The sequence below is a fragment of the Nomascus leucogenys genome, chromosome 18 (genome assembly GCF_006542625.1).
Source record: "Nomascus leucogenys isolate Asia chromosome 18, Asia_NLE_v1, whole genome shotgun sequence".
Classification (NCBI taxonomy): domain Eukaryota; kingdom Metazoa; phylum Chordata; class Mammalia; order Primates; family Hylobatidae; genus Nomascus; species Nomascus leucogenys.
The window spans coordinates 69,423,805-69,441,915 of record NC_044398.1 but is presented as its reverse complement, the minus strand read 5'-3'; the positions used below and the strand labels follow the sequence as shown (position 1 = coordinate 69,441,915).

General features: G+C 36.0%; 1 protein-coding gene across 5 annotated transcripts in view; it reads left to right on the top strand.

Annotated features, from left to right (window-relative positions):
• PDE4D (phosphodiesterase 4D) overlaps positions 1–18,111 on the top strand; it is a 1,540,268-nt gene that overhangs the window by 1,213,690 nt on the left and 308,467 nt on the right. Inside the window, exon 1 of one of the 5 annotated variants that reach the window (XM_012497373.2) lies at positions 13,157–14,107. The exons of the other annotated variants lie outside the window; for them this stretch is intronic. Within the exon in view, the coding sequence (XP_012352827.1) occupies positions 14,043–14,107 (65 nt within the window). The 5' untranslated portion in view covers positions 13,157–14,042. Of the gene's footprint in view, positions 1–13,156; positions 14,108–18,111 lie in introns of those variants that run through there. 5 annotated transcript variants of the gene reach the window in all.

The following is an 18,111-nucleotide window of genomic DNA, read 5'->3' as shown; positions in this document are numbered from 1 at the left end:
TTTTTCCATCAATATTTGATAGTTGATAGATCATTGTAGACATTTTTGGTTTAGTTGATCCTAGGTACTTAATTTTATTTGTACCCATTGTAAATGGGATTACTTTCTTGATTTCTTTTTCAGATTGTTCACTGTTGGCATGTAGAAATGCTACTAATTTTTGTATGTTAGTTTTGTATCCTGCAACTTTACTGAATTTATTTATCAGTTCTAATAGTGCTTTGGTGGAATCTTTAGGTTTTTCCAAATTTAAGATCATATTTTCTGCAAATGGGATAATTTGCCTTCTTCCTTTCAAATTTATTTCTTTGGTCTGATTGCTGTAGCAAGGACTTCCAGTATTATTAATATGTTGAATACTAGTGGTGAAAGTGGGCATCCTTATCTTGTCCCACCTCTTGGAAGAAGAGCCTTCAGTTATACCCTATTCAGTATGATACTGTTATGAGGTAATTCCTTTTATATCCGATTTTTTGAGGATTTTTATCATGAAGGGATGTTGAATTTTATCAAATGCTTATTCAGCATCTGTCGAAATGGTCATATGGTTTTTGTCCTTCCTGTCTTCCTTTTAGTAAAAGTGATTTTCTCTGGTGGTGTGTTTTAATTTTTTGCTTTTTATTTTTTGACAACCTGTTGTATGTTTTTTGATTTGCAATTACCAGGAGGCTTATAAATAATATCTTATAACTCATTATTTTAAACTGATAACAACACTGATTGCATAAACTAACAAGCAAAGGGAAAACCAATAAAAACTCTACATTTTAATTTTGTCCCCCCCCCTTTAAAACTGTCTGTTGTCTTTATATCTTATTGTATTGTCTATATTCCAAAAAATAGTTGTAGTTATTATTTTTGATCAGTTTATCTTTTAGTCTTTCTATGTAAGATATGAGTTGTTTACATACTACAATGACAATGTTATAATATTCTGTGTTTTTCTGTGTATTTGCTAATGCTAGTGAGCTTTGTTCCTCCAGATGATTTCTTATTACTCATTAATATGCTTTTCTTTCAGATTGAAGAGAATTCTTTAGCAGTTCTTAGAGGATAGGTCTGGTGTTGATGACATCCCTCACCTTTTGTTTGTTTGGGAAAGTCTTGATTTCTCCATGTTTGAAGAATATTTTTACAGGATATACTAGCCTGAGATAAAAGGTTTTTTTCCCTTTAGCACTGTAAATATGTCTCCTGCCCTATAAGGTTTCCACTGAGAAGTCTGCTGCCAGACATATTGGAACTCCAGTGTATGTTATTTTTTTATTTTTTCTTGCTGCTTTTCGGATTCTTTCTTATCTTTGACCTTTGTGAGTCTGAGTATTGAATTCCTTGAGCTAGTCTTCTTTGGGTTATATCTGCTTGGTGTTCTATAACCTTATTATACTGGAATATTGTTATATTTCTCTAGGTTTAGGAAGGTCTCTGTTATTTTTCCCTTTGAATAAACTTTCTACCCCCATCTCTCTTTCTAACTTTTTTTTTTAAGGTCAATAACTCTTAGATTTGCCCTTTTGAGACTATTTTCTAAGTCTTCTAGGAATGCCTCTTTCTTTTTTATTATTTTTTCTTTTGTCTTCTCTTTGTATTTTCAAGTAGGCTGTCTTTAAGCTCACAGTTCTTTCTTCTGCTTGATCATTTTGTGCTGTTAAGAGACTCTAAGACATTTTTCAGTATGTCAGTTGCATGTTTTAACTCCAGAATTTCTGCTTGATTCTTTTAAATTATTTTAATCTCTTTGTTGAATTTATCTGATAGGATTCTGAATTCCTTCTGTGTGTTATCTTGAATTCCATTGAGTTTCCTCTGTCTAAAAGGTCACATATCTCTGCCTCTCCAGGATTGGTCACTGATGCCTTATTTGGTTTGTTTGGTGATGTCATGTTTTCCTGGATAGGCTTTATGCTTGTGGATGTTCCTTGTTGACTGGGCATTGAAGAGTTGGGTATTTATTGTAGCCTTGCAGTCTGGGCTTGTTTGTACCTGTCCTTCTTGGTAAGGCTTTCCAGATGCTTGAAGAAACTTGGGTGTTGTGGTCTGAGTTTTTGGTCACTGCAGGGTTATCTGCATTAGGGAGCACTCCAAGCCCAGTAGCACTGTGGTTCTTGCAGAGGTACCACTTTAGTAGTCTTGGATAATATCCGGTCATTCTCTGGATTACCAGGCAGAGACCCTTTTTCTCTTCTCTTACTTTCTCCCAAACAGATTCAGTCTCAGTTTGTCTGTCTGTCTGTCTGTCTCTCTCTCTCTGTCTCTGTTTCCTGGATCTGGGGGAGGGGTAACACAAGTACCCCTGTGGCCACCACCACTGGGACTGCATAGGGTCAGACCTGAAGCCAGTATAGCACTGGGTCTTGCCCAAAGCCTGCAGTAACCACTGCTTGGCTCCTGCCTATGTTTGCTCAAGGCACTAGGGCTCTATAATCAGCAGGTGGTAAAGCCAGCCAGGCTTGTATCCTTCCATTCAAGACAACTAGTTCCTCCTAGTCCTGGGCAGGTCTAGAGATGATGTCCAGGAGCCAGGGCCTGGAGTCAGAAATCTTAGGAATCTACCAGTACTCTATTCTACAGTGGGTGAGCTGGCACCCAGGTCACAAGACAAAGTCCTTCCCACTCTTCCTTCTCCTTTCCACAAGCAGAGGAGTCTCTCCCTGTGGCCACCACTGCCCCAGGCCTGCGACAAGTACTGTCTGGCTACTGCTGATGTTCATTCAAGGCCCAGGGGCTCTTCAGTCAGCTTGTAGTGAATGCTGCCAGGCCTAGGAATCTATTTTGGGGCAATGGGCCCACCTCTAACCCAGGGAAGGTCCAGAAATGCCATCTAAAGCCAAGCCCTGGAATCAGGAACCCCTAGAGCCCCTTTGATGCTTTACCCCACTGTGGCTAAGCTGGTACCTAACCTGATTTTTGGTTCTTATGAAGCTGCTTTTTTGTGTGGAGAGTTGTTCAATTTGTTGTTCCTTTGGGAGGCTGCTCTTTAGCCATATGGCTCCACCTCCCTCTCCATCCAAATAGAAAATTTTAAATGCAAATATGATACATCCAAAGAAAGTGTTTTTGAAATAAAAAATAATTGGTCTTAATTCCAAGGAAAGAACCAACATAGTAAAGTAAAAATGCATTTTTTCCAAAAGTTACTTGTTCGGTCACTTATTGTATTTTATTTAAATGAAATATCTAGAATAGGTAAGTCCATAGGGATTACAAAACAAGTTAGTAGTTGTCAGGGAATGTGAGTGTGCAGAATGAGGAGTCATTACTTAATGGCACTGTTTTCAAGAGTTACTTTTGAGTACACTTGCAGTCTGGTATCTAAATAATTGAAATATTTGAAAGTCGTGGTTCCTAGAATAAAAACAGTGACTGACTTTTAATGATTTCAATGTCATATGCATAAAAAAACCATGTCCAGAGTAATAAGTTTACCCATTCTACCATCCTTATCAAAGAATTGCTTAAATAAGTTTTAAAAAATTTCCCATTGAGATGTTACTTAAAATTCTATTTGTTTAGTTCTCAAGGTTATGCTTTCCCCAGGTTATGCTTCATTTGGGTAATCTAAGTTTAAGTCCCAGTGTAAGAGCTAGGGCATGGTACTTAACTTCCCGTAGACCTCAGTTTTCTTGACTGTGCGGTGGAAGAAATAATAGTACCTAGCTTGTGAGTTTTGTTTTAAATGTTAAATGAGACAACATGTGGAACATCTTACCCAGTGCCTGGCATGTGGTGAGAAATCAATAAATGGGAGCTCATCCTGTCATCTTCAGATTTCTCTTCTGGAGCCAGCAGGCTTGAGTTCTGACCTGGTTCGTCCACTGAACTTGTAGGGGAAGCACTTAGTGCCCTTTGGTCCTCTCATCCAGTACATGGATATACAGTCTTCATGTGGTTGATACAAATACGAATGTGCTAATGCATCTTTACCAAAACGAGAGGTAAAAGAAGAATAATCCTGCCAGAGATACATATGCAAAGATGTGAAAGTAATCGAGAGTGAGGGGTTGCAGATTAGACAACACTTAGTAGTGGCTCCAGATAAGGTTCTTAGAGACTGGCCAGGATGCAGCCTTTTCATCCAGACAAACAGCCATCTCTTTCATAGACTGAGTGGTGACTGATTGGCAGATTTTATAAAATGACACAAACACCCTCCCCATTGTCCTGCCAAAATGTGGGGAAATTCTTCCTGGAAAAGTTATTTCTTTGAATTGAGCTTCCAAAAGGTCTCTCTTAGAATTCAAATACTCTATCTGGGTTGAATATCACATTGCATAATAGTTTATCCAGATTAAGCCCATTTTTCCTAAATATTTAACAAAGAATTTTTCGCTTCTTATCAATGATGCTGGCGTTGGCTCAGTGCCTGCATAAGACTTCTTCCAATTTATTTCTTTACCCTGGCAACCAGTTCCTTTTTCTTTGGGAGAATTTTTTTTTATTATAACACTATTGTAGGAACTCCTTTTTGGCACAGAAGGCATCTAAAGTAACTCTGAGAGATAGAGGCTTATGAAAAACAAGACAGAGGCAAGACTCAATTTTTGAAATCTAATTCCAGCCATGAAGCAAATGCCACAAAAGGGCACAGGAAGAAAATCTGTAAAGGGCTTATCTACCACTGTTGACCAAAGATTTATTCTGTTGTTAAGCAAATACCTTGTGAGCCAGATATTGTGCTAGGTATTCTGAATACAAAGATGAAGAAGCCTCATTCCCTGTTTTCAAAGAAACTCACAGCATTATGGAGGCCCAGGTTTCTATTTGAGCCTCCATAATGCCTTGTGCTCTACCAAGAATGGTAAAACAATCCTTTCCAGTAGGAGTTCCTAGTTAGTGGCTTATAGTTAACCAAATGAAGAGACGGTGACCATATGGTGCTGATAAATTGAAAGGAATTAGGATGAACATCTAGAGGTTTGCATGGCCAGACACCTAATTCAGATTGCAGAGCAGCAGGATGGGAGGCGTAGTCCCGATTTAACTCTTGATCAAAAAGAGGGGTAAAAGAAAAGAAAGATAATCCTGCCAGAAATGCGTATGCAAAGATCTGAAAGTGATCAAGAGCAAAGGACTGCAGATTGGACAGCATGCTTTCTCATTTAATCCCAGAGGAACCCTGGGAGGATTCTAGGTGTGCATATTGTCCTTATTTTGTAGAAGAAGGTATTAAATCTTAAAGAGATAATGCATTTTCAAAGCTTACACAGTCCAAATCGACAGCTAAACAGTGGCTGTGGGATTTGAATGCCCCTGTGATGTTCACTGTGTGTTTCCATACACTGCAAATGTGTTATAAAATAATAATAATAATAATAAACAAAATTAACCTGAGATATTCCCAGATTCAATCAATTCAAGGAGACTGAACTTCTGAGTTTGTCTTGGAGTTAGTTGGCCTTTACTGCTACTTATGCTAGATTTTGAAGGCAGAGTAGGAAATACACTTAGCAGGGGAGTGGGAGAAAGGTGAGACGTTCCCCAGGCGGGGAAAACAAAGTGAGCAGATCTGGGGCAAGGTGTGTGAGATTGTGTAGCTGGCAATATAGGGTGGGAAAAATTAGTTATCAAGGGCAAAGCTGAATAGTAGATTGAACCCAAATGGTAGATTTATTTATTTATTTATTTATTTATTCATTTATTTGAGACGGAGTCTCACTGTCACCCAGGCTGGAGTGCAGTGGCGCGATCTTGGCGCACTGCAGGCTCCGCCCCCTGGGGTTCACGCCATTCTCTTGCCTCAGCACCCCGAGTAGCTGGGACTACAGGTGCCTGCCACCTAGCCCGGCTAATTTTTTGTATTTTTAGTAGAGATGGGGTTTCACCGTGTTAGCCAGGATGGTCTCGATCTTCTGACCTCGTGATCCTCCCACCTCAGCCTCCCAAAGTGCTGGGATACAGGCGTGAGCCACCACGCCTGGCCCAAATGGTAGAAGTTTTTATTTAACACACAAAAAAGGCTGAAATTGATCCTGTAAGGAATATGAAGCTATGGAAGGCTTTTCATCAGAGGCTTTGACATTTTAAGGTTTGTGTCTTTGAAAGATAATCCAAAGATAAGAGAATAAAACCTTAGATGTGTAAAATAGGAGTCAGGAAACCTACACAAGCTATGTGCAAAGGGAGTCAAGGGGACAGGATCCAAAGGAAGACAAAAGCACAAACCAATTATTTTAAATCAAATACTAGTACAGTAACATATATTTTTAAGTTTTAAAGCTGCTTTTCTCCATAGCTTATCGATTACTCTTTTAAAACTTATTTTTAGTAGCAGATATTATTTATTGATTCCTTATCATATTCTAGATACTTTGCTAAGGTTTTACATGTCTTTTTTAGTCCTCAGAGAATTCTCTTTTATCTCCATTTTACAGCTGAGGAAACTGAGGCCAGGGAGGGTTAAATAATTTCTTTGCAATCAAACAACTAGTGATTGGTGGAACTCGGATTTGCAACCAGGCAGTCTGACTCCAAAGGCCTCTTCTTAACTTGATCCTACATGCCCTTCCTAAATAGTAGCCATTTTTCTCAGAGCAGATCTTTTACATTAGAGAAAACTTATTTGTAATCTGTGATCAAGGAGAAATTGCCCGAGTTGCCTGGATTATTTTGGCATTTTTAATATGTGCAAGAAAAATGTTATCAAATAAATGTAAATTAAATGGTCCTGATGAGAGTTTTTACTTTCTAATAAAACAATTTTCAATATTTCCCATTACATCACAAACTAAATTATTATTAAAACACATCTTGTGTGCATCTATTTTTGACAGGCTGGTTTTCACTTTTTTTTTTTTTTTTTTTTTTTTTTGAGCTGGAGTTTCACTCCGGTCGCCCAGGTTGGAGGCCAATGACATGATCTCGGCTCACTGCAACCTCCCCCTCCCAGGTTGAAGCAACTCTCCTGCCTCAGCCTCCCAAGTGGCTGGGATTACAGGTGCCCACCACCATGCCCAGCTAAGTTTTGTATTTTTTTAGTAGAGACGGGTTTTCACCATGTTTGCCAGGCTGGTCTCAAACTCCTGACCTCAGGTGATCCACCCGTCTCGGCCTCCCAAAGTGCTGGGATTATGGGCATGAGCCACTGTGCCCAGCCTCAAATCTTATTTTAATGAAAACCTCAATTTATCTCAGCGTTAGAAACTAGGGCTTCATTTGGCAATGTGGTCTTTCCAGTTGTTTTATCTCTTTCAAAAATCTTTTAAGAATTATTATTATTGAAGTAAGTTAATTTTAAAATTTTGCTTTATCACTTGAGATTGGTATATAGAGTTAGGAACTACTTGATTAAATACAGGAAGCTACTATAAATTTGAAATAAGAACGAAAGTTATAATGTGACCAAACTGGATAAGTACTGATAACATTTGTATATATTTAAACAGAAAAAAAAAGTTGGAAGAAGAATTTTTAAAAACACACACCAGATGTTGGTAAAGGCAAAGATATTTTTGCTCTTGACTTTGTCTATGAAAGTCAAGTGAATACTTTGTAAAGAATTGATGATGGATAAGGCAAGTACATTGATTTCTCAAGGTATGAATTGTTGTCTTCAAACCTTGTGCTTCCATGATTGTTTTTTCTTTAATAATGAGACATCTAGACCATAACTGGCTATGTGATTCTGAATCTACCTTTACAACTTAATCTTTATGATTCCACTATGTGAGATATCTAGAGTAGTCAAATTCATATGGACAGAAAGCCAAATTGTGCTTGTCAGGGGCTGGGAGAAAAGGAGAATAGGAAGTTACTATTTAATGAATACAGGGTTTTCAATTTGGAAGGATGAAAAAGTTCTGGAGATGGATGGAGATAATCATTCTGCAACAGGGGGAATGTACATTACACCACTGATCAGTATACTTGGAAAGCGTTAAAATGTCAATTTTATGTGATGTGTATTTTACCATAATAAAAAATAGTTAATATTTACCTATACTTAGAGAGAGTTGACATATAGTCATTTGATAAATAAAATTTGTAAATGTGTATGCTTAGATAAACATAGAAAATTGTTTTAAAGTACAACTTATAGATTTCTAGCTTTAAAACTGTGGAGAAACAATCTTCCTATGCCATTTTTTTCTTTAAAAAATCACTCAAACCAATAATTAGCACAAAAAACAGAAAGGTACATTTCATCTTTGAGGAAACTGGGAGCTGTCTGTAACTCTAAGCCATGATGCATAAAGATAGAAGTAGGAGGAGAAAAGGTCAATGACTTAACCAAATCAGAGAGCAATACTAAAGTGAGGCAAACTGAGCTGCCCCAGTCCCCCAAAACATACTTTGGAAGATGGAAGAGTTCTAAATATAGCAGGTGTATGAACATATATATCATATACACTTCTCCATAAGCCCTCACTCTTTTTCAGTGTAGTCTACATACTTTGCATCCCTCTCCATGGAAGACAGAGACTTTGGGATACTAGGCAGAGAGTAGGAGAAGGATGGCTGTATGTTTAACTCTATTTAGGACAATTAAATGAATGTCTGCAGTGTGTCAGTAAGACCTTCAGCGTCCTTCTCCTACCCATACCAGAACACTAGCAAGCATATTTCTATCCTTCTCTAGAAAAATAGAGATACCCCAGAGGAAAAAAACTCTTACAAATAATAACATTTGGGAGAGGCAAAGAAAATCCCCACTGGGCACTTGATGATGCTGCAGTGAAACTCCCAGTACACAAGCCTCACCCATGCACTTAGAGCTTACTGTCACCTTTCTAGGGTGTCATTCTTGTGTATGAATTGGGATCAGGAATCAATGCTGGAGTTTGAGGATATTACACTCATCGCTCCTTGATTACATTATTTACATGTATTTATTTAATAAAATTTAAATATTTAATTCAAAATAAGGTTAATTTGCAGAGAAGCATTTAAGTTTAGAATATAGAAGAACAAGAAACGTGAAAGAGGGAAAGAGAAGAGGCAGAATGCAAAGGAAATACAGCAGCACTTAGAAAATTTTAAATCAGGTAATTTAAGTTTTCTTCTGAAATCCAATATTGAATTGGTGCAAAATTCTGAAAGTCAATTACAAAATTCATTTTATGTCAACATTACCGACTCCATGCACAAATGTTTATTCTAGTTTTAAAAACTAGTATTCTGTACCTTTTAATAGCCAATGTAATTTGTTGACAAATATTTAAATTTATACATTACCAGAGGTCTCACATATTGTTACCTTTTAAAACGATCATTTGTTAACCAGTATTGCCTAATGCGGCAATCAAAATGTCATCTGTTGTGTAGGTAACAGGAAACTACCATTACTCATGTTGTGAGATGGTCAAAGACCTTATCATACTTTATGGCTAACAAACTCATGATGTTGTCATATATGCCCTCATCACAGTGTTTATGATACCTAAAAGTTAGTGCCTAAAAATTAGAAGCAAGGACAGTGAAGTTAGATTGTCTAATTCTGCATATCTTAAAGATCTAAAATTTTCTGGCTGTTAAATATGTTTATCATTATATTAGTAATGTACATGTACCATTTTTATTATATTAATTCATTGCCACTGTCCAACTAAAGAGGATGGATGAATTTTAAAAACTTTCAAAAACTTGGTAGCATTTTTTAATCTCTTTCTCTTCCTCTTTTCTTTCTGTCTTACACACACACAAACACATACATACACATACATACATGCACACATACACATCATGAAGAGCAAGCTTTGGAATGAAATATACCTGGGTCCAAAAATTTTGAACAAATTATTGGCTTTCTTTATGTATGAAATTATTATTATCACATCTACTTTGGAGGGATGTTGTGATGTATAAGTAAGAAAGTATAGTCTACTTAGCACGTAGGTAATTAATAATTAGTAGTGATTATTATTATCCTAATGTGACAGTTTATGAAAGAGGTAGGAAATCTGAAGATAGGAAAGCCTTCAAAATACAATACTCTGGACTTCTCCTTTGGGAATTAAGGAATGTAGCTCCAAGCAAGGTTCATGCCAGTAGGAAAGTCCTTGAATCCAATTGTATTCTATTAAGTGTAATAAAATAAAAGAAACCTCTAGAAATTGCCTCAAAATTCCCCTCCAGATAAGGAAAATAACACAATATTTCTCAATAATGAGGAACTGCTACAGGAGTTCAAAGTGTCTTATTCTCATTGACGTTCGAGTACAATAGAGAATAGCAGGAAACTGTAAAAACTGCAGTCCCCTGGTCTTTTTTTCTAAAAAGTTAGTTTGACATATCTGGAGTACTGAATTTCAGCATATTTGAGAGGCCTGAATATTTAGTTGATATATAATATGGCTCTAAGAAATATGCTCATGATAGATTGGAAAGTATCGAGTATCTATTGTAATCTGAAAATAGGAATTTAGAGAACAAAAGATTTGATAGTAGGAAGAGTATTTGAAAAGAGTAATACTTGAGAAAACCTGAGTTGTATAGTAAAATTACTCTGTAACACCTCATTCAATTGGCTTCAGTTAATGTTTAATGTTTAATTCATGGATAAATGTCATAAGTCTCACAAGTCATGCTCACCATTGAATGATAAGAGAGAGGGAGATCACATTTTAGGTGCACACAATCTACCTGTATGCAATCGACGCTTTCCATGTAAGTGTTGCCAAGTTGTATCGGGGCACCGTAGTAGTATGAGACAGACTTTAGGAGTTATTTTGGACTCTTTTTTTTCTATTAATATATACTTATATTTTGGGGGCAAATTATACCAGTATATTAACTCTATTTACAGCATAAATATAAAGTTACCTTTTATATTCAGTTTAAGTTTTTTTAAAAAGTGAGTCAATTAAGAAAAATATCAAATCATGGTATAGATGGAATGCTAATATGGAAAGAATTATGAAGGTTATGTTATGACTGAAGTTTCAGAAACATCAAATGACATAGTCATTTGATTCAACAAAACATCTACAGATGGATGACCCAACGGGTGTGTATATCTATGGTACAGTCTATTGAAATGTGGTAACAACCAGAAAGTAAAAGGTCCATACATTATACAATTCAGTACAACAGGGAAATACTGAGAAATAATCGCAGCTTCTGGATCAAAAGCATGGGCCACATGGTTCCTAAATCCAGTCTCCCCATATCAGTCCTCTCATCAGCCTGCATGCCGTTATATGCTTGCATGCTAACAGGAATTTGGAGGGAAATGCCCTATCTTTTCCATTTGGGGAAGCTTTTCAGAGGGAAAACTACAGGATGCTTAGATTACAAAACATTCTTTCAGAAATGTTCATGTGAGAAATGGCCTTACAAGTGGAGAAAACTCTGTAACATCAAATACATACTATTTGTTTTTTTTTTATTCTGTCACTACCTTAAATATTAGGAGTAGAAGCAAAATTTAAATTTAAATCTCAACGGTCTTACAACATAGCCCATCTTTCTTTCTCTGTAATGGCAACCTTGATGTACCAATCCAAAAACTGAGTATTCTAGTTAGTTCCATACATTGTCAGATTCCCCACTTAAGTTTGTTTTTGCAGGGGGAGAGGGACGATTTCTTAGTCATTATGGTACTATTATACAGTATTTAGTAGATGCCCAATAAGTGTGTTAGGTTTCCAGAGAAAGATTCTTGGAAGATGTAGAATGTTGGGCAAGTAAGCAAGGAATAGCACATGGGGCTGCACTAAACTCATGTGTGTGTGACAGAGAAGGGAGTGGCATCAGGCTAAATAATCTCACTGGGACATGGATCTGGGGGACAGTAGAACACAGGCTAATTATTTCTGGAGAGTTGAAAACTCAACATTCAGACATTACATTCTCTGATCATTGTCATTTTCTTTCTGAAATGGCAAGTGGAAGCTATTTGGTAGACCTTACATGGACAGAACAGTGTTTCAAATAAATAGTAGTTGCTTAATTTTACTTGGTTTGCTTTTGTTCTTTCTTTTCCCACATTTAAATTCCAATGAGAAAAAAATTAAACCTCTTCCTCTAAATCCCCTCTCCCCTAAAAATGATTAGTCTCACAAACCATTTAAGTTTCCAAAAAATATGTGATTAATTAACCTGCTTTAAAATGCCAGCAATGTACTAGACATGGGACAGTGCTAAGAAAGTGTGAATGTCCCCGGCAGTCATAAGGAAACTGAAAAGCTTAAGGGGATAACTATGTGGAAAGCAATTTATTGGCATTTACCATAAGAGGCCTGAGAGTCATTGAAAGAAGACTAAGTCACAAATGCACCTTGAAGAGTGACCAGGGGAGCAGATGAAGGGTTTGTTGTAAGAAGCAGCCAGAGCCTCTGGCAGATGCCGTACTACATTTTCCAAGTTGTTTGGGTGGGTCACAACTGCACTCCAACATCCTGTCTGCAAATGCTAAATAAACACCAAGTTCACGTCAGACTGGAGAACCAACGTACTAACTAATGCCATCTAAGCAATCAGAATGCTTACGTTATTTTCACTTGGTAATTCACATCCAAAATAATTGAAGTTGGCACACCCAGAGGAGTATATATCCTCTGTGGAGACGTTCAGAGAGATAGGCAGGCTGGTCAACCGTTCCTTCTGTTAGGAGCAGTTGGAATCAGCTTAGATTATATCTACTGTAAAAGAAAATATTTTATATTTAGGAGGTGGGAAAGGTTTTGGCCTTCAAAATAATAAGAGATATTGACAAGATATAAAGCTTCATTGCTTACTGAAGAGCTGTTAAGGATTAGCAAACCCAGAGTCTTTGTGTGTAGAGATGAATGAAATTTGCATATTTTTTTTTTAAAAAGGTTTAGAAAACATTGTGCAAGGGAACAGCCTTAATACGTGCAGCCACTTGTCCAGGAATAATACATTCGATTTTTCAGTTTAAAATTCCAGTATGTTCTGATCCAAGGGTGCCTGTTACACTCTGCTGAATTTTTAAGAGATAATTTACATCTCTACAACCAACTCCAAAGCATGACATTTCATTACATCTGCTCAAAATGAACAGCTGCTAAGTCATCAAGTTCTCTCAACTTTGCTTCTAAAGAGAAAGTTTAGTTTTAGTGCTTCAGTGAAGTCCTTTTTTGAAAGAATGACTTTTATAAAATTCATTTGTTTATTACGGTAAATAAACAACTTAATGGCAAGGGGTGTGTTCCTTATAAAGGTGCTCACGGAATGTTACCCAGAATAACACAGACATCTCATTTCCCAGAGAAGGAAATGGTTTTATAAGTTTTGTGAGGTCTCTTGTCTGCTTGGCCGGTTTACAGTGCTGGTCTCTGGAGCTGATCCGCCCCTTTGCTTTGTAAGTCTCAGCAATTGACGAGGCTAGGCTGGGTGCTGGGCTTTTCTTTTTTTTTTTTTTTTTTCTCTTTCTCACTGCCCTGCGGTGTTTTGAACTGCCTTCTTACAGACGTCATACAGCCCTTGAGGAATAGTTTCTGCCTGGTGAGATTGAATGATAGTTCTCATTCACAAAGCCCTGGATTCTAAGCAGGGACACACAGAAATCACTTTCGCAGGTAAATCAGCCTACCCAGCCAAAGTGTGGAGAGCTTTGTTCCTTGGCTGACTTCTTTGCTCCACGGAGAGGAGTGTTTTCCTGTGCTTGCCCTGAAATGGAACTTCCTTGACAGCTCTCCCGTGTTACAGTACCTCCCGGTCATTTTTTCTTTCTCTCTACCTGCGCTCTTCCAGTGTCGGAAACCTTTAAATCTGTTATTATGGAATTGCAAAAAAGAGATCAAGTGACTCTTTCACTATGCTGGTTTCCCTTGTGACCCAGATGAAGAATCAATTCAGAATTCAGTTCCTCCCTTGGCGCTGCAAGACACAAAAGAAACTGTCACTTCCTAACAGCCTAGTACTAGAGTAAATTCAGTATGAAGGAAGAAAGCGCTCCTGCGTGTTAGAACCTTGCCCATGAGCTGGACCGAGGACAGAAGGTGGACTCCGGGAAAACTGGATTTCTTCAAGCAGCCTCCCTTGGAAATGGAATATCTTTAAAATCTTCTTTGCAGAAAGACAGTTAGAATGTATTAATCAGAATAGTTGAAGACTTATTTTCCTTTTTATTTTTTTTCAAAATGAGCATTATTATGAAGCCAAGATCCCGATCTACAAGTTCCCTAAGGACTGCAGAGGCAGTTTGGTAACGTGCTTTTCTCTCATGCTTCTCCCCTTTTCTCTTTTAAGATTGACGTACTCCTTGAGTATTTAGTAAGTTGTGTGATGTTGAGGCTTTGTGAAAGAAGGCAGTATTGGAAGCTCTTTTATTCTTTATTTTGTTCCCAAACTCATGTGCTTTAACCAAATGAGTGCTGATATATTTTTTTAATTCCTCTTGGACTGTAACGATTTATCTGATGATAATTTTTAAAGGAGGAAAGAAACTTGCAAATATGTCGGGAGTTTTGAAAATGAAAACTTGTGATTTTTCAGTGTCTGATTCAGTTGCTTGTTTTCTTTTCTTCTTTGCTTGCTGCAAGCAGGCTGGTGGTTGACAGGCTTTGCCCTTGTCTTTAAAAGCAATACCCTCACTTTTAGCACAGATGTGTTAGAAATTAATAATGTTATTTATATTTAATCATACACATGAAACAAACTTGAATTTAACTGTGTGGCTAAATGGATGTCAGGTTGCTTATCATTCAATCATCTCGTGTTTTATTTTATTAGAAATGATTCCCAGTAATTATATTTTTGGTTATTTTAATGCTTTTACTCTGATGAAAAATATGTCAGTTTCAATGTATTCTAATGTTTATTATTTCCCCATTGGCGATTTGATATGCTCATCAGCATATGGCATGGCCCTTAAGGAGTATTCTCCAACAAAGTAACTTTTTTTTTCTACAATAGGTATTTACAAAATACTTTTATGGCTATTTTAGGGGTTAGTCTTATTTTGTTTTTCTTAGTGATTGATTATAAATAACTAAGCTCACCTCTTTGAAATGGAAATAATCATACCTCAGACTGGGGAAATAAAAGCAATGATTGAAGTGAGGTGGTTGAGAATAGGAGGAAAACAGGCCAGCAAAATATGCATTATCATGTGAACAGGCAAACACACATGTAAATACTCGAATTATTTGCGTCAGGAATTTAGCTTGTGTTTTTGTGGATAGGTTAGCCTTTGCTGTTATTGTAGTGTTTTACAGTCAACCAGAAACAAGAATTGCCCCATCCGCAGTATTTCTGTGAGTTTTAATAAATTATAGATGAAGATTTTGTCTCTTAACGTTAGTTGCCATTTCTTACAAAATAACATATGCAATAAATTATTCCTTGAGTTTATTTAAAGAAAAGATTGCATCTGCAAATAAATTCAGGGAGTCCTGTCCTTTTTTTCCTCAAATAATAAATACTGGAAAATCCTTAAAATCCTTTTATGAATTACCATAGCTAATATAAATCACCAACATGAGTAAAGAGAATGTATAATATACAGGAATTTTACTCATTTGTAATTTATACCATTCCTATGTGAAAAGGTGATACTACCTAATGAACAGTGTTTAACCAAACTATTTCTCTTTTTATCTAAACTGCCAGGAGATGTATTTTCAAATTCAGGTTTCAATTGGAAATAATTTGTTCATTTCAGGAGATGAGTAACATTGACACCCTTTACCTCTCTGAGATTAGCATAGTCTATTTTTATCCACAATTATTCTATTTTTTGTTTTAAATTGTATGAGATATTTGCATAAGTCAGGCCACAATTTAAAATGCATTTTTAAATGTATTGATTTGTTAATGTGTATATTGTTCCATTTAACTAAAAATATTCTCCATAGACTTGGGGATAGAATGATTTTTGTGTAAGAAATAAATCTCTATATATGAATGATTCTTAGATTTAACTACACACTGTAGAAACCTCTCCAGTTATTAATCTTACATCTGACTTAATAATATAACTGCTTGGGTATATCACTGCAGCTGCCAAATAATTTGGCCTGAGGGTATCATCAGCTGTAATAACAGTTTTGCCATTTTATTATCCTCCTATCAGTCAAATATTATACACATCTATTATATTTATTTGTTTAATTACATGTATAAAATCAATATAGATTATAGATTTGGTATATAGAGAAAATATATGTTTGTGTGTATATGTATGTATACACACACACGTACACACACACATACTTACCTGAGCATTAAAAAAACCCAAACGGCCTCTCTTCTTGTGCCTCTGCACATAAAGGCCACCGGCCTCAAATTGCTCAGAGGGACAATGTTTTCTCACCACTGTTCCTGTCCACATTTCTCCACCACCACCCTATCCTTGTTCCTTTTCAGTTGACTTCCCCTGAGAGAGACCTACAACTTTGCCATTTATCTCTTTTTCAGGTGTTTATTTGTTTTCAGGTTGATCTCCAAAATACTTTGTTCTTGGGACCCATCTTTCTGGCTTTACCATCTTCACTCTGATTACATAAATCTGTTTTGTGTTCCATTGGTCTACTTTCTCCAAATCTGTCTACTTTCCTCCGGGATTCCCCAAAGCCAAACATTACATTTGGAAGTTTGTTGTATTGTGCAAGACTCCAATGTTTTGGGTTACTTCTTTATCTTTTTCTATTTGTTTCTCTCCAAGTATCATAAAAAGCAGTCCACACTAACTTGTCCTTACAGTCTTAATTAAATTGCTATGAGATATTCACATTTTAAATGGGATTTCATGGCAAATTTGTATTTTATACCCTTCCTCTTATTAAAGGTCAGCCTATTGTAATTAAAATTTTATCAATTTCAAGACAAAATAAAAATAACCTTAAAATTAATCTATTTGTCTCTTTGTAACATAGGTGTCCAAATTTAGAGTTTATGTAATAAAGGTGTATACTAGGTTGCTTTTATTTAATGAACAGTTATTTATATGCCGGGTTCTAGCAGAAAGTGATTATAGTATTTATTCTTAAGCATTATTTTAAAAAAATGTGCCTGCATGACATTGAGAAAAACTTTATTTTCTTATGCTCATAAAGTTAATAAAATTAGCAGATTCATTGATCACAGAATTGTTTGCCTTTCTTGCATATCTTAAATTCAGATTTAGTCAGTTGTTATATACTACGAAAATATTACCTTACATATTCCTTGATATCTCTTTAACACTTTTATAAACATTTATAAACATTTCCCAGGGATACTTCTCATTAATGTAATTAAGACTTGTGATTTAGTTTAAGTAAGTAAAACATTATTAGTCTTCCAAATATAAATATAAAGAGAAGTTTAGTCAATGGAAGTGGACTTTGTTCTTTCCTGCTGTCAGAACAGTGTTTAGGATTTATGTGTTACATGTAAGATCATTCATTATGTAACCTGAAAAAAAAAAAGATGCTACTGTTCAGAATATGACTGTGGTTGTTTTTAAAGCAAATTTTAAAATTGGTTATTGTATATGTAATAATACTTATACTTTTCACTGTAAGTATTATTATGTAATAAGTATACATGTAGTACTTAGGTTTGTAGATGTAGAAAAAATTCTGGAAGGCTCTGTCCAAGCTTTTGGTAATGGTTATATTTTAGGAGTAAAAAAAAAAAAAAAATTGTAGGAGTGAAGGTAGGGGGGACTGCCTCTCTTTCTTCACTGTATTTGCATATTGTATGTAGTTTTTAGCAATAAAGTATTATATATGAAAGTTTAAAATATTAAAAATATACCTACTATATGTACTAGCAAGCTCATCTTTATATATGCCAGTATCTACTTATCCATTAAACCACAATTTGTTCAGGGTATAAAATATGCAAATGAGCATTTCAGTCCTGGGTGGATACAATTTTCTGAATTTTGTTGCAACTCTGACCAATGGAGGATTATAATTTTTTTGTTAGCTCTTTTCTCTTAAGGTCGTAAAAATCTAGGCTGGCTTAGCATGCTTATTTTGGCCTCATGATCACAGTGGAAAGCATTCGTATAAGCTAAAATGTCCAGTTTTATAATTGAGAATCAAAAAGATGGAATAACACTAATACATTGGAAGGAAAATAACCCATTAACCCCATTATTACATCCTCAATTATTCTCATTTTCAACTTACCTTACATATCTTAAATAGCTATAAATACTATTTCTGTACTCTGCTTCTTCATTTAACATATCAGTATTTTTCTGATTTTGGCCGGGCA